Source organism: Carcharhinus amblyrhynchos, chromosome 29, assembly GCF_965287045.1.
Source record: "Carcharhinus amblyrhynchos chromosome 29, sCarAmb.v2.hapA, whole genome shotgun sequence".
Taxonomy (NCBI): Eukaryota; Metazoa; Chordata; class Chondrichthyes; order Carcharhiniformes; family Carcharhinidae; genus Carcharhinus; species Carcharhinus amblyrhynchos.
This window is the reverse complement of record NC_137352.1, coordinates 85888-111575: the sequence shown is the minus strand read 5'-3', so window position 1 is coordinate 111575 and position 25688 is coordinate 85888. Positions and strand designations below refer to the sequence as shown.

At 44.9% G+C, this 25688-nt stretch overlaps 1 protein-coding gene across 1 annotated transcript in view; it reads right to left on the bottom strand.

Moving 5' to 3' along the window:
* Positions 1–25688, bottom strand: part of LOC145359963 (glutamate receptor ionotropic, kainate 4-like) — a 273024-nt gene that overhangs the window by 212923 nt on the left and 34413 nt on the right. Inside the window, exons 2-4 of the mRNA XM_080214862.1 lie at positions 23517–23693; positions 5646–5769; positions 1982–2146 (exon numbers count right to left, since the gene is read on the bottom strand). Coding sequence (XP_080070988.1) covers positions 1982–2146; positions 5646–5718 — 238 coding nt within the window. The 5' untranslated portion in view covers positions 5719–5769; positions 23517–23693. The remainder of the gene's footprint in view (positions 1–1981; positions 2147–5645; positions 5770–23516; positions 23694–25688) is intronic.

Below are 25688 nucleotides of genomic sequence, written 5' to 3'. Positions count from 1 at the left end.
ATCTGGATGAGGGTATAGTTGGGTGGATTAGTAAATTTGCTGATGACACCAAAGTCGGAGGTGTGGTAGATTGTGAGGAAGGGTGTCATAGTTTGCAGGGAGACTTAGACAGGTTGAAGAGCTGGGCCGAGAGGTGGCGGATGGAGTTTAATGCGGAGAAGTGTGAGGTAATTCACTTTGGTAGGAATAACAGATGTGTTGAGTATAGGGCTAATGGGAGGACTTTGAATAGTGTGGATGAACAGAGGGATCTAGGTGTATGTGTACATAGATCCCTGAAAGTTGGGAATCAAGTAGATAAGGTTGTTAAGAAGGCATACGGTGTCTTGGCGTTTATTGGTAGGAGGATTGAATTTAGGAGTCGCAGCGTCATGTTGCAACTGTACACAACTCTGGTGCGGCCGCACTTGGAGTACTGTGTGCAGTTCTGGTCCCCACATTACAGGAAGGATGTGGAGGCTTTGGAGAGGGTGCAGAGGAGGTTTACCAGGATGTTGCCTGGTATGGAGGGAAGGTCCTATGAGGAGAGACTGAGGGATTTGAGGTTGTTTTCGTTAGAAAGAAGGCAGCTAAGAGGGGACCTTATTGAAACATATAAGATGATTAGAGGTTTAGATAGTGTGGATAGTGATAGCCTTTTTCCTCGGATGGAGAAAGCTAGCACGAGGGGGCATGGCTTTAAATTAAGGGGTGGTAGTTATAGGACGGATGTCAGGGGTAGGTTCTTTACCCAGAGGGTGGTGAGGGATTGGAATGCCCTGCCTGCTGCAGTTGTAAATGCGCCTAGTTTGGGGGCGTTTAAGAGATCCGTGGATAGGTTTACGGATGAAAAGGGATTGGTTTAGATTAGTGGGACATTGTTTTTTAACTGGTCGGCGCAACATCGTGGGCCGAAGGGCCTGTTCTGCGCTGTAATGTTCTATGTTCTATGTTCTATGTTCTAAGGTGAAGTTGCAGGGGATCAGAGGTGAGCTGGCAATGTGGATACAAAACTGGCTCAGTCAAAGAAGACAGAGGGTAGCAGTGGAAGGGTGCGATTCTGAATGGAAGACTGTGACAAGTGGTGTTCCTCAGGGATCAGTGCTGGGACCTTTGCTGTTTGTAATATATGGTGCAAAGGTTAACTCTTGAGGGCCAATTAATGTCACAAACAGAAATCTCTGTTTACAAACTGGGCACAGTTGGTTCCTCCCTCAGTGCTGGGCTGTGCCAATAGGCACCCTGTTAACTCAAGCGTAGCCATCAGGGGAGCTCATTGCTGTCAATCTCCATAATAAAAATCACTAGACATTAAATCCTCAGCAGTAGCCAGCATTGCCACCTGCCCTTTCACACAGGGGGCTCCAATAAGCATCGTCATGTGTACACCTACCCAGCCCACCTGGCATGGCACAGAACAAGAGTATACCCGCCTGCTCACCTTCACAGACTTCCCCATGACCTCTCTCGTTCCCATGACTGGAATTGCAGATCTCTTTATAGTCAATCACAGACCCCCGACAGCTTCTCTCATTTCAGTTATCCACCCCCCGCACCCCTGAACTTTCTGGTGCCCTGTCTCTCTCCTTGGTGGACAGTGATGACACACACCCTGATCTCCAACCTCCCTCTCAGAGGTCATGGCGCCAGGTTCTGATTTTTCAAAAGCAGTAGTGAATACTCTGGCATACTGGCTGGGTGGGAAGACACAACAAAGGTGGACAATGTGTTGTGATGCCTGTGACTGAGCTGACAATGCAAATCAGGCTTTTCATGCTCCTGGCTAGGAACCTGTTAGCAGGAAGGGGGCTTAGGAAGATCAGAAATCAAACTCTCACTGTCGAGAATCGCGTTTTCAGCACCTGTGAGATTTAGCAGCCATTACAGGAATTGCGCCCATGGCTAATGCAGCCACTAATTCGCAGCCTATGTCTCTGCAACAGAGACAGTCACAATCAATACCTTGTTTATCTGCTGAAGTGAGATATTTTTGGGTACCTACTAGTTTCTGCTGTTTCATATTCACTGTCCCGTAGCAGCTCAAACAGGTCAACATCCAGCCTTGCCTCTTCCGATTGTTCCACCATACGGTTGATTTGGTTTTTCGCGAGACTAATGGCAAGTCGTTCACCTCTGCTGCATTCCATTGGATCATCTAGAATGGCAGCTGGAAAACACAAATTCAGTCAAACTTATCATTATCTTTTGTCGCAAAGGAGAGAACACAGAAGATTTACTTGCCAATCACCATCAGGTTAAATTAGAGGTCCCATCCTTCCTCTATTCAGTGACCTCATACATCGATTTAATTAAAATCTGTGTTAAATATGCAGAGCCCGGGTGTATGTGAGGTGGTCAGGGAAGGTGAGGTGGTGGTCGAGGAGATGGTCTTGCTCCAGTAGCCACATTAAAACAAGACGAGGTCAATAATACAGTGGATAAAGAAACAGAGGAAGCAAATTTTCACACAAGGCTGTTCTATTCGAGAAAGCTATTTGGGGACAATAGAACAGCAGCCAATCTTTACACACTTTTATATTTATTTACAGAGTTACACACTGCAAGCATATAACTCCTAAATCAACAGTTTTTATCTGCGTCTATAGGAGATTCAAATAAATTCTCACTTAGTGCCCACTTTCTGCATAAAATACAACACCATTAATATAGAATTCACAAAGGGTTATCAAAATTTTAACTCTTCTAAATCAGTCATAGTTTCTGATAATCAATCAACATTCCGGACATATAAACACTGTGGCTACCAGAGCAAATCAAAGGCTAGGAATCCTGCAGAAGTAACTTACCTCCTGACTCTCCAAAGCCTGTCCACCATCTGAAGGCACAAGTCAGGAGTGTGATGGAATACTCTACACTTCCCTAGATGAATGCAGCTCCAACACTTGAAACTTGACACCATTCAGATCAAAGCAGCCTCCTTGTTTGCTACCCCTTCCACAAACATTCAATCCCTACACCACCAATGAACAGTGCCAGTCGTGTGAACAAGGTGCAATGCAGGAACTCACTAAGGTTCCTTAGCAGCAATTTCCAACCCATGACCACTAACATCTAGAAGGACAAGGGCAGCAGACACATGGGAACACAACCACCTGGAGGTTGCCCTCCCAATTCCTTCACTGTCACTGGATCAAAATCCTGGATCTCCCTCTTTAACAGCACTGTGGATACAACTACGCCTCAGGGACTGCAATGATTCAAGAAGATAACTCACCATTACCTTCTCAAGGGCAACTAGGAATGGGCAATAAATGCTGGCCCAGCCCACACAAGCATCCTATAAATTAAGTTTAAAAAAATGTTTTCAGTACTGAAATTGATAGATATTTATTGGGAAAGGGAACTGAAGGTTATGAAACAAAGGGGAGTAAATGGAGTTCTGCCAAAAACTAATTCACTAACTGAAAAGTAGAACAAGTTTGAATGGCTGAATAGCCTTTTCTTGTTCTTATCTTCATATGTTCTAAAGTTTTTAAAAGTAAAGCTTATTTATTAGTCACAAGTAAGGCTTACATTAACACTGCAATGAAGTTACTGTGATAATCCCCTAGTTGCCACATTCCGGCACCTAGTTGCCACATTCCGGCACCTGTTTGGGTCAATGCACCTAACCAGCATGTCTTTCAGACTGTGGGAGGAAACCGGAGCACCCGGAGGGAACCCATGCAGAGACGGGGAGAACATGCAGACTGCGCACAGTGACCCAGGAGATTATGATTCCTATTCCAGTGGCCAAATACTGAGCTAACTGGTGTAGTAACCCCACCTGCATTGTTCTCCTGCTCCTCGGAAAGGAGGCAGTCAACAAACAGCTTACGTGAATGACCAAGTTTGACACAATTTAGTCTTTTAATGCTTTGTTGTATATACAAAGAACAACAAAGAGCAAAGAAAAGTACAGCACAGGAACAGGCCCTTCAAGCCCGTACCGATCATGATGCAATAACTAAACTAAAAAAAGACTTCTGCATTTACTCAGTCCATATCACTCTATTCCCGCCCTATTCATGTACCCATCCAGATGCCTCTTAAACGTTGCTAACATGCCCGCTTCCACCACCAAATACCAGTGGCTAGAGATGAGGATAACAATTATTGCTTTCTTTCTGATGCTTTTGTAAATATAAAATTCACATATTGGTAAAATTACACTTAGCATATAGGATGTACAAGTTTCAAGCATAATTTCAAATGTTATACAAATTCAAAGGTATCCTAATGTAGTCTACATTTTCATACAGTGTACTTATGAGCACTCATTACAGTGGATGACTTATTTCACTGTTTCCATTTGTTATTTAGACACAAATATCTATCAGATTCTTATTTGAAAGAGCAGCACTCCGAAAGCTTGTGATTTCAAATAAAGCTGTTGGACTAGAACCTGGTGTCATGTGACCTCTCGTCTTGTCCACCCCAGTCCAACACCGGCATCTCCACATCCTGGCCAATTATTTTCAGGTGTCCAATTTTAATGGAAAAAGATGTAATAAATTTGGTATACTCTATTGGTGTAGACATTTTCACACATACTTAACATAATAAATTTTGTTCTACCAACAGAAATCAGGGTACTAAAACTAATCTATTGTCATCAGCTGCAACTAGAATTATACAAATTATGGGTGATTCCATCTTCTGAATATATTGACAGGTTTGTGGCGTGTGGGTTGTAACTGTATGAGGGGACTTTGATTCCTTACATTCAATTTCACAGCCACTTATTGTGGCTTTCCTGTCAAATCACACATATCACCGTTTCTATAAAATGTGAAATACTCTAGAGGATGGGAAAGAATCGCTCAGTGGTGAGGCAAATGAGGGGAAGAGAAGTAAGGTTAAATTGAAAACTGAGGTGTGATGGAAAGAAAATAAGAGGACTAGAAGACAAGAAATAGAATTCCTTCAGTGCAGGAGGAGGCATTTGGCCCATCAGGTCTGCACCGACCACAATCCCACCCATAACCCGATGTATTTAGCGTAGCTAGTCCTCCTGACACACAGGGGCAATTCAGCATGGCCAGTCCACCTTACCTGCACATCTTTGGACTGTGGAAGGAAACCGGAACACCCAGAGGAAACCCACGCAGACATGGGGAGAATTTACAAACTTCACAATGACAGTGACCAAAGCTGGAAATCAAACCAGGTCCCTGGCACTGTGAGGCAGCAGTGCTAACCACTGTGTCACCGTGCCACCAAGTGTAAAGAAGAAAACAAATGAAGGGGCAGAGGGTGGAGGGGCATCCCTCTAAGTCGCATAGGAAAAGCTTAGTCCTTCCCTTCCCAGAAGCAGTATGTTCAAGACAGCCGAACCCACTATTTATAATGTCCATCTTTTCTGCAACTTGTTCCTTGTTCTTGGTGAGAAGTCAGATAGCTGGGTTTAAATGAAGCAGAGGAATTACAATAGCTCCAGCCTCATTACAGGAGCTTTCTTCTTGCACAATACCCAGAGTTGGAGCACTGGTTATTGAATGGTTTCGCACAGCAATTAAATACAACACCAATTATGTAACATTGATAAATTATTGAACAATTAAAGTACCTTTCATTAAATTCTTCTAAGAATGTGCAGAAATTAATATTTCCAGTTCATAAACCTCCAAATCAAGAACTAGCCTTAGGATATAAAATATACCTACCCATCCGCAGTGAATGTGGAAATTCAGAACTTTTCCTCAAGGACAACAACAGCAGCAATATCAAGTGCAGCATTTTTCGTGCCTCCGCATAGAGATTGCTACTTGCTTTGCCAATTCCAACCACCTGGTACAGGGAAGAAATTAAGCTTGAAAAAACTTTTTCCAATTTTCTTTGTTTATTACCTTATCCTGAGACATGGCTTCAAGATAACATGGTTGGTTACTTAACTACTTCGACAAAGCAAGAGAATGAATGTGTGTTCATCCATCTAACTTCAAAACATAGATTTGAACATATTGAACTTAAGTTCAGCAATTTACTTATCACAACAGATGAAGCAGCAAACTAGGAGCTCTCCAGTAAATACCCAAGGACACCTTTCCACAGAGCTAGGAGATAGACTTAAGAAGTAACATTGGATGGAATTAGCCGATCCATTCTCCAGTGGTTTGGTATTGGATGGGAGCTGGGAATCTAGTGGGGGCCAAAAAGTCAGAAACGTACCAGCTTTAAAACAGTAACAATTCTCCTAATGGCAGGTTGTCAGCTCAGTTTTCCCACCGACACCATTTGCAATTTTCTTCAGCTGACCAATGCTCCTTAAAACAATTGATCATTGAAATCACCCCATGTTTTTCAATCTTGTGCCATGCCAGCAGAAAATTACATTCTCCTTAAGACAGTTTGGAAATGAATGGCATGCTCAAGACAACCTGAGTTCACTCAATAATTCAAGGTGAGTGCAACACATATAGCCTACCTGCCATAGTGCCACTCTGCACTGCTCCTATTTCATTGAACACCACTCAGTTAGGGCACTGGTTCATGCCCTCCAGCTCCATGCTGAACATATCTTTATGGACAACACTATGGTACTGGACTGTTGGGCTATTCCCTTTTCATTTACTCAGATCAGTACTGTGCACGTATTTCTCATGTCAATATATTCTTTTCCCAAAACTGGAAAATCCCATCCGAGGTCAAAGGACCTTTGCGTGGTCTGTGTTGCGCTACGATTCTCGTGGTGGGTGGAATGGAAAAATTCTGCCCTTGGTATTGGTGGGTTCAATTTCATAGTGAAGACGGTCTCCTAAATGAAATGGTGCTGTTCTTAGGAAGACAGTCACTCCCAGCTACTTTCTCAGCAAGGACAGGTAACTCTGCGGTAAAACAAAAAATGGAGGATTTGATGGTGGCTGAATTTCTAGAGTGACAAAACGATAGATGCAAATTTCAGTACAGAGATGGGGGTTATTGATTGGCAGTCTGAAGGTGTATTTTCTATCAATTTGAGAAAAAGCAGATCGAGAATGGTGATCGCAGACATTTAAATCAGAGCAATGCACAGGGAATGGTTAATCAATGTTAATTAGTGTGATTCCAAGTATCATAATGCAATACATTGTTTCACTGTGAAACAATCAGATTTTTGAAATGATGCATGAAGCAGAGAATTCTGAGGCCAAAAATGTTGATGGAGACTGACATGAAGGAATTGTGTGTGTCCCCAGAAATTTGAATCTAGTGATGAATATTTTGATGGCAGATTCATTTCGACTGTGCAGTTTTAGATCAGTGGTTTTCAACTGGTATACCACGAGAGGTATGTAAGTGTGCCTTGGCCACCAACGCTCCCGACAAGTCCCATCCGTCACTACAGGACCCTATTAACAGCGGACAGAGTCACACCAGTTATTTCTCCCCATTCACAGAAACTTCTCTCCAATTATTTCTCTTTAAACAAGTTTCTGAAAGTCAAAATGAAATGACCGGCTGCAGTTTGTGGGAGGTACGAAGGATGGGGTATGGAGTCCTAGCAGGTGGCTAGGTGGCCAAGGTTGATGCCATGGAACCACAAGCACCAAGCAAGACAGCCAAATCCTACATGGAAAAAAGACCCAATGAGAAGCTACAGCTGCTTCCTCGGAGTCTTCAAAAGTTATTTTTACTCTGGGATTTTATCAGAGACAATGTAAGTACTTGGAGCCTGAGACAGAGAGAGGGAACTTTCCTGAATGAAATTGTTGTGCAATCGAATGGAATGAAAAGAACAACTTCTTCCCTGCTGCCATCAGACTTTTGAATGGACTTACCTCGCATTAAGTTGATCTTTCTCTACATCCTAGCTATGACTGTAACACTACATTCTGCACTCTCTCCTTTCCTTCTCTATGAATAATATGCTCTGTCTCTATAGAGCGCGAGAAACAATACTTTTCACTGTATGCTAATACATGTGACAATAATAAATCAAATCAAAACGTAACATCTCAAAGTTTGCAGATAATACCAAGTTGGTGAACTGTGACGAGGATGCAAAGATCCTTCAGAATGATCTGAACAGGTTGGGTGAGTGGGCAAATCAATGGCAGATGCAGCATAATTTGGATAAATGTGAAGTTATTCAGTTTGGAAGCAAAAGCAAGAAGGCAGATCACTATCTGAATGGCTGTAAATCGAAAGAGTAAATCGGGAGTGTGTAGCAGGGCCTGAGTGTCCTTGTGCACCAGTCACTGAAGGTAAACATGCGGGTGCAGCAGGCAATAAAGTAGCAAATGGCATGTTGGCCTTCAATGCAAGAGATTTCCAGTATAGGAGCAGGGATGTTGCAGTTATACAGGGTCTTGGTGAGACCACACCTAGACTATTGTCTGCAGTTTTGGTCTCTTTTTCTGAGAAAGGATGTTCTTGCCCTCGAGGGAGTGCAGTGAAGGTTTACCTGGCTGATTCCAGGGATGGCGGAATTAATGTATGAGGAGAGATTGACAAGGTTAGAATTGTTTTGGCTGAGTTCAGACAAATGAGGGGAAATCTTATAGAGACTTATAAAATTCTAATAGGACTAAACAAGGTAAATGCAGGGAAGGTGTTCCCGATGGTGGGGGAGTCCAGAACCAAGGCTCACAGGGAAGACCATTTAGGATGGAGGTGAGGAGACATATCTTCACACAAAGAATGGTGAACCTGCAGAATTCATTCCCACAGGAAGTAGTTGATGTCAAAACATTGAATGTATTTAAGAGGTGGCTGGATATAGCACTTGGGATGAATGGGCTCAAAGGTTATGGAGTAAAAGCAGGATTAGGCTATTGAGGGTTGGATGATACCACGATCGTAATGAATGGCAGAGCAGGTTCGAAGGGCTAAATGGCCTCCTCCTGCTCCTATCTTCATGTTTAGAACATAAAACATAGAACACTACAGCACAAACAGGCCCTTCAGCCCACAAGTTGCGCCGATGATATCCATACCTACCAGGTCTATCTATAACCCTCAATCCCATTAAATCTGTTTCTATGTTTAAATTGTTTATGAAGCCCACCATGTGCTCATTCATTGTCAGGGAGCATTCAGTTCTCAGTTAGGCAGGAGTCAGACATATCGCTGAAAAAGAAAGGAGCATCGCTCTTCCTTTGCAGAAGCATCATCACTTTCCTGCAGAGACCGCCAATGGCTTCAGCTCCTTGCCCATGAAGACACGAAGCATTGGTTGGATGATGTTGCCACCACATTCTTTGTTTAATTGACACCCATGAGAGGAAGAGTTTAACATGGACTACTCCCACTCATCCCCAAAGCAAGATCTTACAAGTACCTCCAGCAGAGGTGGCAGAAAGACTTCACCAAGGAGCATTCTGGGTGAAGTCATCGCAGTCACCCTGACTGTGCAGTGGGTAGAGGAGGAACTGGTCCCTCTGCCGCATCTATCGGATTGGCAAGAGAAAGCAATAGGCCTGAGGATTGGGCACAGTTTAAAATTCAGCAAAGGACCAAGCAATTGATTAAGAAATGAAAAATAGAGTATGAAAGTAAGCTGGCGGGGAACGTAAAAATTGGCTGTAAAAGTTTCCATAGATACATACAGAGAAAAAATTGACAAAAACGAATGTAGGCCTGTTACAGTCAGAAACAGGAGAGTTCATAATGGGGAATAAAGAAATAGCTGAGAAATTAAAGAACAAAGAAAATTACAGCACAGGAACAGGCCTTTCGGCCCTCCAAGCCTGCATCAACCATGCTGCCTGACTGAACTAAAACCCTCTTCTGGGGACCATATCCCTCCATTCCCATCCTATTCATGTATTTGTCAAGACGCCCCTTAAAAGTCACTATTGCATCCGCTTCCACTACGTCTCCCAGCAACGAGTTCCAAGCATCCACTACTCTCTGTGTAAAAAATCTGCCTTGTACATCTCCCTTAAACCTTGTTCCTCGCACCTTAAACCTGTGCCCCCTAGTAATTGACTCTTCCACTCTGGGAAAAAGCTTCTGACAAACTTAAATTTGTACTTTGCTTCAGATTTTATAAAGGAAGACATGACTAATGTGCTAAAAGTGCTGAGAGAATCATGTTTTAGTGAAGAGCTGAAGGAAATCAGCATTAGAGAAAGGGCTTTGGGAAAATTGATGGGATTGAAGATGGATAAATCTCCAAGTCCTGATAATCTACATCCCAGAGTACTTAAGAAAGTGGCCATGGAAACATTAGATCCATTAGTGGTTACTTTCCAAAATTTTTTGGACTCTGGATTAGTTCCTATAGATTGGAAGGCAGCTAATGTAAGCCTGTTATTCAATAAGAAAGAGAAAGAAAACAGGGAACTATAGACCAGTGAGCCTAACGTCGGTATTGGGGAAGTTGCTAGAGTCCATTATCAAGGAATTCATAACTCGGTATTTGGAAGGCAGTGGGATAATTAGGCAAAATCAGCATGGATTTACAAAAGGGAAATCATGCTTGACGAACCTATTGGAATTTTTTGAGGATGTATCTAATAAAATTGACTGAGGAGAACCAGTGAATGTGGTTTATTTAGACTTTCAGAAAGCTTCTGACAAGATCTTACGTAACAGACTACTATGTCAAGTTAAAGCACATGAGATTGCAGGAAATGTCTTGAGATGGATAGAAAGCTGGTTAGCAGATAGGAAGCAAAGAGTTGTCTTGGCTGGATCTTTTTCTGATAAGCAGTCAGTGACTAGTGGGTTCTGCAGGGCACCAATTGTTCACATTATATATTAATGATTTGGAAGAGGGAACTGAATGTATTATCTCCAGATTTGCAGATGATACAAAGTTGGGTGGGAGGCTGAGCTGTGAGGAGGATGCAGAGATGCTTCAGTGTGATTTGAACAGGCTGAGTGAGTGGGTATCTACATGGCAGATGCAGGATAATGTGGATAAATGTGAGATTATCCACTATAGTAGAGTAATAGGAAGACAGATTATTGCTTGAATGGATATAATTTTTAAAAATTCAGTAGTGGGATATGAACATCGCTGGCCGGCCAGCATTTATTGCCCATCCTTAGCTGCCATTGAGAAGGTGTTGGTGAGCTGCTTTCTTGAATCACTGCAGCCCATGTGCTGTGGGTTGACCCGTAATGTTGTTAAGCAGGGAATTCCAGGATTTTGACCCAGCGACAGTGAACAAATGGCAATATATTTCCAATTCAGGATGGTGAGCGGCTTGGAGGGGAACTTCCAGGTGGGGGTGTTCCCATGTATCTGCTGCCCTTGTCCTTCTAGATGGAAGTGGTCGTGGGTTTGGAAGGTGCTGCCTAAAGATCTTTGATGAATCGTTGCAGTGTATCTTGTAGATAGCACACACTGCTGCTACTGAGCATCGGTGGTCGAGGGATTGAATGTTTGTGGATGTGGTGCCAATCAAGCGGGGCTGCTTTGTCCTGATGGTGACGAGCTTCTTCAGTGTTGTTGGAGCTGCACCCATCCAGGCAACTGGGGAGCATTCCATCACACTCCTGACTTGTGCTATAAAGATGTAGATAGGCTTTGGGGAGTCAGGAGGTGAGTTACTCGCCGCAGTATTCCAAGCCCCTTTGTTTATGTGGTGAATCCATTTGAGTTTCTGGTCAATGGTAACTCCAAGGATGTTGACAGTGGGGGATTCAGTGATGGTAACACAATTTAATGTCAAGGGGTGGTTGTTAGAGTGTCTGTTATTGGTGATGGTCATTACCTGGCATTTGAGTGGCATGAATGTGACCCTGCCACTTTTCAGCTCAAGCCTGGATATTGTCCAGATCTTGCTGCATTTGAACATGAACTGCTTTGGTACCTGAGTCATCGCAAATGGTGCTGAACATTGTGAAATCATTAACATCCCCACTTCTAACCTTATGACAGAGGGAAGGTCATTGATGAAGCAGCTGAAGATTGTTGGGCCTATCCTGAGGAACTCGTGCAGAGATGTCCTGGAGCTGAAATGACAGACCCTTCAACCATAACAGTCTTCCTATGTACCAGGTATAACTCTAACCAACGGAGAGTTTACCCTCGATACCCACTGATTTCATTTTCACTAGGTCTCCTTCATGTCACACTCGGTTAAATGTGGCCTTGATGTGAAGGGCTGTCACTCTCATCCTGCCTCTGGAATTCAGCTCTTTCATCCATGATCGAACCAAGGCTGTAATGTGGTCAGGAGCTGAGTGACTCTGGTGAAACCTAAATTGGGTGTCACTGGACAGGCTATAGCTGGGCAGGTGCTGCGTGATAGCACTGCTGATGACTCCTTGCATCACTTTACTGATGATCGAGAGTAGACTGATTGGGCAGGAATTGGCCAGGTTGGATTTGTCCTGCTTTTTGTGTACTGGACATACCTGGGCAATTTTCCCAAATTGTTGGATGGATGCCAGAGTTGTAACTGTACTGGAAGAGCTTGGCTTGGAGAGCGGTGAGTTCTGGAGCACAAATCTTCAGTACTCTTGCCGGAATGTTATCAAAGCCCATTGTCTTTTCACTGTCCAGTGCCTCCAATTGTTTCTTGATATCAAATTTGAACATTATTTGCATTTTATATTACTATTAAATTATTGAATTTATTATTATTAAATTTTAAATTATTATAAAATATTGCCTGGATTGGGTGGCATGCCTTATGAGGATAGGTTGAGGAAACTCGGCCTTTTCTCCCTGGAGAGACGAAGGATGAGAGGTGACCTGATAGAGGTTTATAAGATGTTGAGAGATATAGATTGGGTGGATTCTCAAAGGCTATTTCCCAGAGCTGGAATGGTCGCTACAAGAGGACACAGGTTTAAGGTGCTGGGGAGTAGGTAAGTTTTTCACTCAGAGTGTGGTGGGTGAGTGGAATTGGCTGCTGTCGGTGGTGGTGGAGGCAAATTCGTCAGGGTCTTTTAAGAGACCTCCGGATGACTACATGTGATTTAATAGGATTGAGGGTGATAGGTAGGCCTAGTAGGTCGGGATATGATCAGCACAACTTGTGGGCCAAAGAGCCTGTTTGTGCTGTAGTTTTTCTATGTTCTACGTTCGATATCATGTAGAGTGAATTGAATTGGCTGGAGACTGGCATCTGAGATGCTGGGGACCATGGAGGAGGCCGAGATGGATTATCCACACAACACTTCTGGCTGAAGATTACTGCGAATATCTCATCATTATCTTCTGCACTATTTCCTTCAATTAGCTTGTGGCACACTGCAGGATCTAATTATACTTGCAATTACAAGTCATATTTACACTATAAGTTTCATTTCAGACATTCTCTGGTGCATACGGCATGCAGGGATTTAAAAAGGTTCCAGGCCCTTGCTGTATAATAGTGGAAGGGCCTTAAACTGTGGCTTTTTCCCACAAAGCCTTTATTGTGGCTGCCTCAGGCTTTGTGTCTTTCAAGGCAGTGTCCTGGACCTTGCAATATACTAATCTGCAACATATTGGAAGACCAAACACTTCTCACAAAATCAGAGTGTCTGTCCAGAATTGTAGTCACTGAGGTTTATACCACAACATGCAGCTCTCTGGCCCAATAAACTTATTGTTCATCAAGCACCTATCTATTCTAATCCCATTTTCCAGCACTTGGTCTGTAGCCTTGTGTATTGTGGCATTTTAAGGGCTCATCTAAATGCTTCTTAAATGTTGTGAAGGTTCCGCCACATTCTGGGTGAAAAGATGTTTCTTCAAGTCCCCTCTAAATCTCCTGCCCCTTTCCTTAAATCTACGCCCACTGATTATTGATCCTTCTACTAAAGGGAAAAGTTTATTCCTGTCCAACCTATCTGTGTCCCTCATAATTTATTATACTTCTGTCAGGTCCCCCCCTCAGCCTTCTCTGTTCCAAGGAAAACAACAATATGGAGATGCTGATGTTGGACTGGAAGGAAAACAACCCAGGAATCATCTGGACAAATACATGAATAGGATGGGAAGAGAGGGATATAGTCCCAGGAAGGGTAGGGTGTTTTAGTTCAGACAGGCAGCATGGTCAGACTTGGAGGCCCGAAGGGTCTGTTCCTGTGCTGTAACTTTCTTTGTTCTTTGTTTGTTCTAACCAGCCTCTCTTCATCACACACAACAAAAACAGAAAATGTTGAAATATCTCAGCAGGCCTGATAGTACCTGTGGAGAGAGAATAGAGCCAACATTTCAAATCTGAAGGATTACTCTTTGTCACAACCTCTCTTCATCACTGAAATGCTCCAGCCCAGGCAACATCCTGGTGACTCTCTTCTGCATCCTTTCTAATGCAATCACATCCTCATGAGAAGGCCTTGGTGGGTAAGATTAAGGAGAATCCCAAGGCGTTCTACAAATATGTGAAGAGTAAAAGGATGAGAAGTGAAGGGATTGGACCTATAAAAGGTGAAGGGGGAAAAGTCTGTGTGGAACCGGAAGAAATGGCAGAGGTGCTTAATGAGTACTTTGCCTCGGTATTCACGATGGAAAGTGATCTGGGGGGTTGTACTACAGGTTTGCGGCGGACTGAAAAGATTGAGTATGTGGATGTTAAGAAAGAGGATGTGTTGGAACTTTTAAATTCTATCAAAATAGATAAGTCGCCGGGACCGGATGGGATGTACCCCAGGTTACTGTGGGAGGTGAGGGAAGTGATTGCAGAGCCCCTAGCGATGATCTTTGCGTCATCGATGGAGACGGGAGAGGTTCCGGAGGATTGCGGATGTGGTTCCTATTTTCAAGGGAACAGGGATAGCCCGGGAAATTACCGACTGGTGAGTCTGACTTCAGTGGTTAGTAAGTTGATGGAGATGATTCTGAGGGACAAGATTTATGAGCATTTAGAGAAGTTTAGAATGATCAGAAATAGTCAGCATGGCTTTGTCAAGGGCAGGTCGTGCCTTACGAGCCTAGTTGAGTTCTTTGAAAATGTGACTGAACACATTGATGAAGGAAGAGTGGTGGATGTGGTTTACATGGACTTCAGCAAGGCGTTTGATAAGGTCCCCCATGCAAGACTTCTTGAGAAGGTGAGAGAGCATGGGATCCAAGGGGCTTTGGCCTTGTGGATCCAGAACTGGCTTGCCTGCAGAAGGCAGAGAGTGGTTGTGGATGGGTCTTTTTCTGCACCAGAATGCCCCAGGGATCTGTTCTAGGACCCTCGCTGTTTGTCATTTTCATAAATGACCTGGATGAGCAAGTGGAGGGATGGGTTCATCGACGAATCGAAGGTTTTTTTTTCACCTTTAAAAGTTTACTCACCTCGGGGGTCCAGCCTCATTGTTCCGTGGGAGCATTGAAGAGAGGCTGCGATTTGAGAGTGGAGAGCTGTGGGTGAGTAAAAGCGACTTTTTCTTTTAGAAACTAACTTTATTTTTTAGTGGGTTTTTTTTGATTGTTTTTTTTTTAAGTTTGACCCCGGTTTGACCCCGGAAGTAGTTGCGAGGGCACTCGGGTCGCGTTTTTTTTTTACCCGACTATAAATTAGACCGGAGGGGTTTCCCGATACTCTACACGGGTAGAGTATCCCAGCCCTCCCCCCTCCCCTAACCTAAAAAAAAGAGAGAGAGAGAGAGAGGGGCTCTGTCTGAGAGCTGGTAAGACTGCTTTTGTATTTGTGTGTGCTGTAAGTGCTTTGGCTCACAGGGCCAAAGAGATAAGGTAAGTTGTAAGTTTTTTTTTCCTTTTTTCCTTTGGGTTGCTATAAGGGGTAAATATGAGTGTGAGACCTGTATGTTGTTGCCAATGCAACATGTGGGAGGTCTTGGAGGCTCCTGGCCTGCCAGACATCCACACCTGTGCTCGGTGTGTGGAGTTGCAGGCCCTACGAAACCAGGTTAAGGAGCTGCAAATGCAGCTCGAGGACCTTCGGCTAGTTAGGGAGAGTGAGGACGTTATAGAAAGGAGCTACCAGCAGGTAGTCACACCAGGGCAACGGGATGAGGGCACTTGGGTTACCATTAGGAAGGGGAAAACACGGGTGATGGGGAGCACTCCGGTGGATGTCCCCCTTCAAAATAAGTACTCCGGCCTGAGTACTACTGGGGGGGACAGCTCATCTGAGGGAGGAAGCGATGGCCAGCTCTCTGGAGCTGAGCCAGTGAGCCAAAAAATCAAAAAGGGAAGCAGAAAGGTAGTATTAATAGGGGACTCCACAGTGAGGGGCGCAGACAGGCGTTTTTGTGGACGTAGAAGGGAGTCGCGGATGGTGGTTTGTCTCCCTGGGGCTGGGATCCAGGATGTCTCTGGGCGGGTCCCAGACATCCTGAAAGGGGAGGGTGAGGAACCGGAGGTAGTAGTACATATAGGTACTACTGATGTAGGTAAGAAGAGGGAGGCACTTGTGAAAAAGGACTATAGGGAACTGGGTAGGCAGCTGAGGAAGAGAAAAGCGAAGGTAGTAATCTCAGGATTGCTGCCTGTGCCAAGGGAGAATGAGGGAAGAAATGAAATGAGGTGGAGGGTGAATGCGTGGCTGAGGGACTGGTGTAGAGGGCAGGGATTTCGGTTCCTAGATCACTGGGACCTCTTTAGGGGTAGGTGGGACCTCTATAGTAGGGACGGGTGGCACTTAAATACCAGGGGGACTAGTATCTTGGCGGGAAGACTGGCTAAGGCTACCGGGGGGACTTTAAACTAGAAAGGATGGGGGGAGGGAACTGTGTTGGGGAAACTGGGACGGAGGAGGTTCGCTCCCAGGTAGGGGAGGACCGCAGGCAGTATGCGAGGGAGGTTAGACAGGTGGTGGAGATGGGAAATGCCCAGACTGAGGGGCTGAAGTGTATATATTTTAATGCAAGGAGTATAGTGAATAAGGTAGATGAGCTTAGGGCGTGGATTGCTGCTTGGGAATGTGATGTGGTGGCCATTACGGAGACTTGGATGTCTCAGGGACAGGACTGGGTACTTCAGGTGCCAGGCTTCAGGTGCTTCAGGAAGGACAGGGAGGGTGGCAGAAGGGGTGGTGGCGTGGCACTGTTGATCAGGGATAGTGTCATGGCTACAGAGAAAGAGGATGTCGTGGAGGGATTGTCTACAGAATCTCTGTGGGTGGAAGTTAGGAACAGCAAAGGGTCAAAAACTTTGCTGGGTGTAATCTATAGGCCGCCCAATAGTGACAGGGAAGTTGAAGTGCAAATAGGGAAACAGATTCTGGAGAGATGTTTTAATAACAGAGTTGTCGTGATGGGAGACTTCAATTTCCCAAACATCGACTGGAATATCCCTAGGGTAAGGGGTTTGGATGGGGAGGAGTTTGTTAGGTGTGTTCAGGAGGGTTTCCTGACGCAGTATGTGGACAAGCCTACGAGGGGAGAGGCTGTACTTGACCTGGTACTGGCGAATGAACCAGGGCAGGTGATGGATCTTTCGGTAGGAGAGCATCTTGGATATGGTGACCATAATTCTATCTCCTTCACAATTGCGTTGGAACGAGATAGGATCAGGCAGGCTAGGAAGGTGTTTGTCTGGGGTAAGGGGAGATACGAAGAAGTCAGGAAGTTACTTGGACAAATAAACTGGAAGGAGGCGTTCTTAGGGAAAAGTACCGAAGGAAGGTGGCAGATATTCAAGGAATGTGTGTCTGGAGCTCTGAATGACAACGTTCCGATGAGACGAGGGGGGTTTGGTGGGTCGAGGGAACCGTGGTGCACAAAGGATGTGTTGAACCTAGTCAGGAAGAAAAGGAAGGTGTACAAGAGGTTCAGGGAATTAGGAGATGTTAAAGATCTTGAGGAGTATAAGGACTGTAGGAGGGAACTTAAAAGGGAAATTAGGAGAGCCAGAAGGGGTCATGAGAAGACCTTGGCGAGTAAGATTAAGGAGAATCCCAAGGCCTTCTATAAATATGTGAAAGGTAAAAGGATAAGAAGAGAAGGGATAGGACCGATAAAAGGTGAGGGGGGAAAGGTTTGTGTGGAACCAGAAGAAATGGCGGAGGTGCTTAACGAGTACTTCGCCTCAGTATTCACGGTGGAAGCCGATCTGGGAGATTTTGTTATGGATTTGCAGCAGATGGAAAGGATTGAGTACGTGAATATTAAGGAGGAGGATGTGTTGGAACTTTTGAATTCTATCAAGGTAGATAAGTCGCCTGGACCAGATGGGATGTACCCCAGGATACTGTGGGAGGCGAGGGAAGAGATTGCAGAGCCCCTGGCGATGATCTTTGCGTCGTCAATGGAGACGGGAGAGGTTCCAGAGGATTGGAGGATTGCGGATGTAGTTCCTATTTTTAAGAAAGGGAACAGAGATAGCCCGGGAAATTACCGACCGGTGAGTCTGACCTCAGTGGTTGGTAAGCTGATGGAGAGGCTTCTGAGGGACAAGATTTACGAACATTTGGAGAGGTTTGACATGATCAGGAATAGTCAGCATGGATTTGTCAAGGGCAGGTCGTGCCTTACAAGCCTAGTTGAGTTCTTCGATAATGTGACTGAACACATTGACGAAGGAAGTGCCGTGGACGTAGTGTACATGGACTTCAGCAAGGCGTTTGATAAGGTCCCCCATGCAAGACTTCTTGAGAAGGTGAGAGGGCATGGGATCCAAGGGCCTTTGGCCTTGTGGATCCAGAACTGGCTTGCCTGCAGAAGGCAGAGAGTGGTTGTGGATGGGGCTTTTTCTGAATGGAGGTCAGTCACCAGCGGAGTGCCTCAAGGATCTGTTCTGGGACCCTTGTTGTTTGTCATTTTCATAAATGACCTGGATGAGGAAGTGGAGGGATGGGTAAGTAAGTTCGCTGATGACACGAAGGTCGGTGGTGTTGTGGATGATCTGGAAGGATGGCAAAAGTTGCAGCAGGACATAGATAGGATGCAGGACTGGGCGGAGAAGTGGCAGATGGACTTCAACGCGGATAAATGTGTTGTCGTCCATTTTGGCAGAACCAACGGGATGAACGAGTACACTATTAAGGGCAGAAGTCTGAGTAGTGTTGAGGAGCAGAAGGATCTTGGGGTCCGGGTCCACAGGACTCTTAAATCGGCCTCGCAGGTGGAGGAGGTGGTCAAGAAGGCGTATGGTGTACTGGCCTTCATTAATCGAGGGATTGAGTTTAGGAGTCGGGAGGTAATGCTGGAACTTTATAAGACCCTTGTCAGGCCTCATTTGGAGTATTGTGCGCAGTTCTGGTCGCCTCACTATAGGAAAGATGTAGAAGCTATTGAAAGGGTGCAGAGGAGATTTACAAGGATGTTGCCTGGACTGGGAGGCATGCCTTATGAAGTTAGGTTGAGGGAGCTGGGACTCTTTTCCCTGGAGAGACGAAGGTTGAGAGGCGACCTGATAGAAGTTTACAAAATGTTGAGAGGAATAGATAGGGTGGACTCTCAGAGGCTATTTCCCCGGTTTGAAATGGTCGCTACGAGAGGACACAGATTTAAGGTGCGGGGAGGGAGGTTCAGAAGTGATGTTAGGGGTAAGTTTTTCACTCAGAGGGTGGTGAGTGAATGGAATCGGCTGCCGTCAGTGGTGGTGGAGGCGAACTCGCTGGGGTCTTTTAAAAGACTTCTGGATGAGTATATGGGGTTTAATGAGATTGAGGGTTATAGATAGGTCTGTAGGTTGGTAGGTGATGTGGTCGGCGCAACTTGTGGGCCGAAGGGCCTGTTTGTGCTGTAGTGTTCTATGTTCTATGTTCTATGTTTGTCGTATTGTGGATAGTCTGGAGGGATGTCAGAAGTTGCAGCGTGACATAGATAGGATGCAAGACTGGGCGGATAAGTGGCAGATGGACTTCAACGCGGATAAATGTGTGGTGGTCCATTTTGGCAGGTCCAATGGGATGAAGGAGTACAATATCAAGGGTAGGAGTCTTAGCAGTGTAGAGGAACAGAAGGATCTTGGGGTCCGGGTCCAAAGGACTCTTAAATCAGCCTCGCAGGTGAAGGATGTGGTCAAGAAGGCGTATGGTGTACTGGCCTTCATTAATCGAGGGATTGAGTTTAGGAATCGGGAGGTAATGCTGCAACTTTATAAGACCCTTGTCAGACCCCACTTGGAGTACTGTGCGCAGTTCTGGTCACCTCACTACAGGAAGGATGTGGAAGCTATTGAGAGAGTGTAGAGAGGAGATTTACAAGGATGTTGCCTGGATTGGGAGGCATGCCTTATGAAGATAGGTTGAGGGAGCTAGGTCTCTTCTCCCTGGAGAGACAAAGGTTGAGAGGCGACCTGATGGAGGTTTATAAAATGTTGAGAGGAATAGATGGGGTGGATTCTTGGAGGCTATTTCCCAGGGCTGAAATGGTCGCTACGAGGGGACACAGGTTTAAGGTGCTGGGGAGCAAGTACAGAGGAGATGTTAGGGGTACGTTTTTCACTCAGAGGGTGGTGAGTGAGTAGGACCGCCTGCCATCGGTGGTGGTAGAGGCGAACTCACAGGGGTCTTTTAAAAGACTTCTGGATGAGTACATGGGATTTAATGGAATTGGAAGTTACAGATAGTTTTATGGCCTGGTAGGTATGGATGTGATCGGCGCAACTTGTGGGCCGAAGGGCCTGTTTGTGCTGTAGTGTTCTTTGTTCTATAGTGTGGTAACCAGAACTGCACACAGTACTCTAGCTGTGACCTAACCAGCGTTTCATATAGCTCCATCATAACCTCCCTGCTTTCAAATTCTATGTCTTGGCTAATAAAGGAAAGTGTCCCATATGCCTTCTTAACCGTCTTATCTACCTGTCCTTTAGCCTTCAAAGATCTGTAGATATGCACCCCATGGTCCCCTCTTGTCCTCTGTAATCCTAGTATCCTACTATTCACTGTGCATTCCCTTGTCTTGTTTATCCTCCCAAAATACATGACCTCACACTTTTCAGGGTTAAATTCTATTTGCCTCTGTTCTGCCCATTTGACCAGCCATCAATGTTATCCTGTAATCTAAAACTTTTGTCCTCACTATTTACCTCACCACTAGTTTTCATGTCATATGTAAACTCATTGATCATAGCTCCTACATTCACACCTTGATCATTAATGTACATTACAAACTGAAGGGGCCCAACACCAATCCCTGTGGAACATCACTGGACACAGGCTTCCAGTCACAAAAACAACCTTTGACCATCACCCTCTGTTGGAAAAATGCTGGAATTGTTGGAAAAATGCTGGAATCCGTCATCAAAGAAGAAATAGCGAGGCACCTAGAAAAGAATGGTTTGATAGAGCAGACGCAGCACGGATTCGTTAAGGGGAAGTCGTGTTTGACAAATTTATTGGAATTCTATGAGGATGTGTCTAGTGCGGTAGACAGAGGGGAACTGGTGGATGTGGTGTTTCTCAATTTTCGAAAGGTGTTTGATAAGGTGCCGCACAAAAGGTTGCTTCAGAAGGTTAGGGGCATGGAGTTGGGGGTAAGGTGTTAGCGTGGATAAGGGATTGGCTGTCTAATAGGAGGCAGAGAGTTGGTATCAATGGGTGCTATTCTGATTGGCGGTTGGTAACTAGTGGAGTGCCGCAGGGATCGGTGCTGGGGCCTCAACTATTTACCATTTATATAGATGATCTGGAGGAGGGGGCTGAGCGTAGGGTGTCGAAATTTGCTGATGACACAAAGATGGTTTTGTAGAGATTCATCTCAAGCAGTTCCAAATTGCAGGACTGTGTCCTCCACAGGCTGTTCCCTGGGACCCATTCCCTGATAAACATCAACTGTGGCTTGAGGACTACAACTAACAAATTTGATTGGATTTTTCGAGGAGCTGACTAGATGTGAAGATGAGGGCAGCGTAGGTAATGTGGTCTACATGAACTTCAGTAAGGCTTTTGACAAGGTACCGCATGGGAACCTGATCAAGAAGGTAAGAACCCATGGGATCCAGGGCAATGTGGCAAATTGGATCCAAATTGGCTTAGTGGCAGGAAGAACATAAGAACATAAGAAATAGGAGCAGGAATAGGCCATCTAGCCCTTCGAGCCTGCAAATTGTGCGGAGGGTGTGGAAAGTCTGCAGAGGGATCTGGATAGGCTGAGCGATTGGGCGAGGACCTGGCAGATGGAGTACAATGTTAGCAAGTGTGAGGTTATCCACTTTGGCAGGAATAATAGTAGGAGGGATTACTATTTAAGTAATCTGGGCGAAAAGCTGCAGATGCTATGGTGCAGAGGGACCTGGGGGTCCTTGTGCATGAGTCGCAAAAACCCAGTCTGCAGGTGCAGCAGGTAATCAAGAAGGCGAATGAGATGCTGGCCTTTATAGTGAGGGGGATAGAATATAAAAGCAGGGAGGTCTTGCTGCAACTGTATAGGGCACTGGTGAGGCTGCAGCTGGAGTACTGTGTGCAGTTTTGGTGGCCGCACTTGTGCAAGGATATTTTGGCCTTGGAGGGAGTGCAGAGAAGGTTCATTAGGCTGATACCGGAGATGAGGGGGTTGGCCTATGAAGAGAGACTAAATAGACTGGGTCTGTACTCGTTGGAGTTTAGAAGGATGAGGGGGGATCTTATAGAGACATATAAGATAATGAAGGGGATAGATAGGGTAGAGGTAGTGAGATTCTTCCTGCTCAGAAAGGACAGCAGGACTAGAGGGCACAGCCTCAAGATAATGGGGGGGCGGTTTAGATCGGAGTCGAGGAGGAACTTCTTCACTCAAAGGGTGGTGAATCTCTGGAATTCTCTGCCCGTTGAAGTGGTGGAGGCTGCCTCGCTAAATATATTTAAGTCACGGGTAGATAGGTTTTTTGGTAGGCAAGGGAATTAAGGGTTATGGGGAGAAAGCGGGAAAGTGGAACTGAGCCACTTCAGATCAGCCATGATCTTATTGAATGGCGGGGCAGGCTCAAAGGGCTAGATGGCCTACTCCTGCTCCTATTTCTTATGTTCTTATGTTCTTCCTGCCACTAAGCCAATTTGGATCCAATTTGCCACATTGCCCTGGATCCCATGGGTTCTTACCTTCTTGATCAGGTTCCCATGCGGTACTTTGTCAAAAGCCTTACTGAAGTTCATGTAGACCACATTACCTACACTGCCCTCATCTTCACATCTAGTCAGCTCCTCGAAAAATCCAAACAAATTTGTTAGTTGTAGTCCTCAAGCCACAGTTGATGTTTATCAGGGAATGGGTCCCAGGGAACAGCCTGTGGAGGACACAGTCCTGCAATTTGGAACTGCTTGAGATGAATCTCTACAAAACCATTGCCTAATGGGCACAAACTTCCCTCGAACACATTATGGGGCCCGATTCAGATTTAAGACAACTAGGAACATCTGATTATATCTCTGCTCTCAGACATCTTACTCAGGTCACATTACAGCACAAGAGAAGGTAACGAAGTGTAATAATTTCAAAGATGACTCATTATGGCTTCAAGTTATAAAGGGTTCATTATCAGTTTACAAACAAGAAAATGAACTGAATACTTTGCTGCTCTCCACTCCTCCCTGATCCAAGATGCACACCCTTGCACCTGATTGGCTGGGCTTCCCTGCTGCCTATTGATAGGATCTGACCCAATCACGTGGCTATTAGGGATTGCCCCCATAAAGAGGCCATGTTACCATACAAACTGAGCATGAAGACCAAACTCCTGGGTGTAATAGGCTGCAGTGGGTTATGTCAATGAATTAGTTTCCTGTATTGGATTCTGCATCTGTTACAATTGAGCTTACAGCAGTGAATTAAATAGTATTTGCACTGACCTTTCATGTAGGATTTGTAGAGCACATTTAAATTTTAGTTGGAATTGACCGAATTGAAGGATACCATTTGGTCCATTAAGTTAATGTAGGTCCTGGCTCTTCAAGTAGTCATATTCAGACTTTTCTATTGTACTCAAAACATAAAATGCCAGAAATATTCAGTATGACATGCAGCATCTGTGAAAAAAGAAACATAATTAACATGTTGATTTTTTTTTGTCAGACTATTCAGCAAGTTTTAAACAAGGTTAATGGATGCTGATCCCTTTCTGGGAGTGTGGGTTTAGAACATAGAACAGTACAGTACAGGCCCTTCGGCCCTCAATGTTGTGCCGAGCTATGTCTAAACCCAAGATCAATCTATCCCACTCCTTATCGTTCTGGTGTGCTCCATGTGCCTATCCAATAACCACTTGGAAGTTCCTAAAGTGTCCGACTCTACTATCACAGCAGGCAGTGCATTCCACACCCCAACCACTCTCTGAGTAAAGAATCTACCTCGGACATCCCTCCTATATCTCCCACCATGAACCTTATAGTTTTGCCCCCTAGTAACAGCTACATCCACCCAAGGAAATAGTCTCTGCACGTCCACTCTATCTATCCCTTTCATCATCTTATAAACTTCATCTTATTAAGTCACCTCTCACCTTCCGCTCTAAAGAGAAAAGCCCCAGCTCTCTCAACCTTTCCTCATAAGACCACCCTCCAAACTAGGCAGCATCCTGCTAAACGGCATCATAATTACCCCTCCCCTAATTATAAACCTTGCCCTGCCGTGTGACCCTATCCCTCTCCATTGCAATAATGAAGAACACCAAATTGTAGTCAGATCTCCAAAGTGCTCTCCCACAAACAAATCTAACACTTGGCCCAGTTCATTACCCAGTACCAAGTCCAGTTGTGGCCCCACCTCGTGTTGGCTTATCCACATATTGTGTGAGGAAACTCTCTTGCACACACTGTACAAAAAGTGTCCCATCCCAAGTATTTGACCTATAAAGGTTCCAATCAATATTTGGAAAGTTAAAGTCACCCATGATAACCACCCTGTGACCTCCACACCTAGTGGATTCTCAGAGGCACCCACCATCTTCTGTGTGTAAAAAAAATTGCCTTGCACATCTCCTTTAAACCTTGCCCCTCACAGCTTAAAGCTATGTCCCCTAGTAATTGACTCTTCCACCCTGGGAAATGCCTTCTGACTATCCACTCTGTCCATGCCCATCATAATCTTATAGACTTCTATCAGATTGTCCCTCAGCCCTCTTGCATTGAAATAGATGCAATCTAATCCAAGAGGTTTCCCCCGCTCCCCGCTGTGCTCCTGCCATGCTCCTGCCTATCATGTCTATTGCCATTGCTGAGTACTGCATCTTCTTCCAGCCCCTCATTTGCTTCCCTGCTGCTGAGGATTCACCCTGCCCCCACCAATCTAGTTTAAACCCTCCCTTGTAGCATTAGCAAATCTGCCCCTCTCAAGGATATTGGTGCCCCTCCAGTTCAGTTGCAACCCGTCTCTCTTTAACAGGTCACCTCTGCCCCAGAAAAGATCCCAATGAACTAAGAATCTGAATCCCTGCCCCTGCACCAATTCTTTAGCCACGCATTCATCTGCCATATTCTCCTGTTCTTATCCTCACTAGCATGTAGCACTGGAAATAATCCTGAGATAACCACCCTTGAGACCCTGCTTCTTAACCTTTTTCCTAGTTCTTCATAATCACTTCTCAGGATCTCATCCCTATTTCTATTTACATCATTTGTCCACATTATACTACATCTGTCTTGCACATGTTCGCTCACTCAACTTGACCAAATCACGCCGAAGCATCTCTGCATCCTCCTCACCCGCTTTGCGTCATCTGCAAATTTGGAGATAATACATTTAGTTTCCTCATCTATATATATAGTGAATAGCTGTGTCCTAGCACTGACCGCTGTGGTACCCTGCTAGTTACTGCCTGCCATTGTAAAAAAGACCCATTTATTCCTACTCCCTGAAAGTCCAAATAAACAATATCCACTGACTCCCTCTCATCAAGTCTACCAATTACATACTCGAAGAATTCCAATAGATTTGTCAGGTGTGATTTCTGTTTGATAAGCCAATGCTGACTCTGTCCAATCCTGCCACTGTTTTCCATGTGCTCTGCTATAAATCTTCGATAA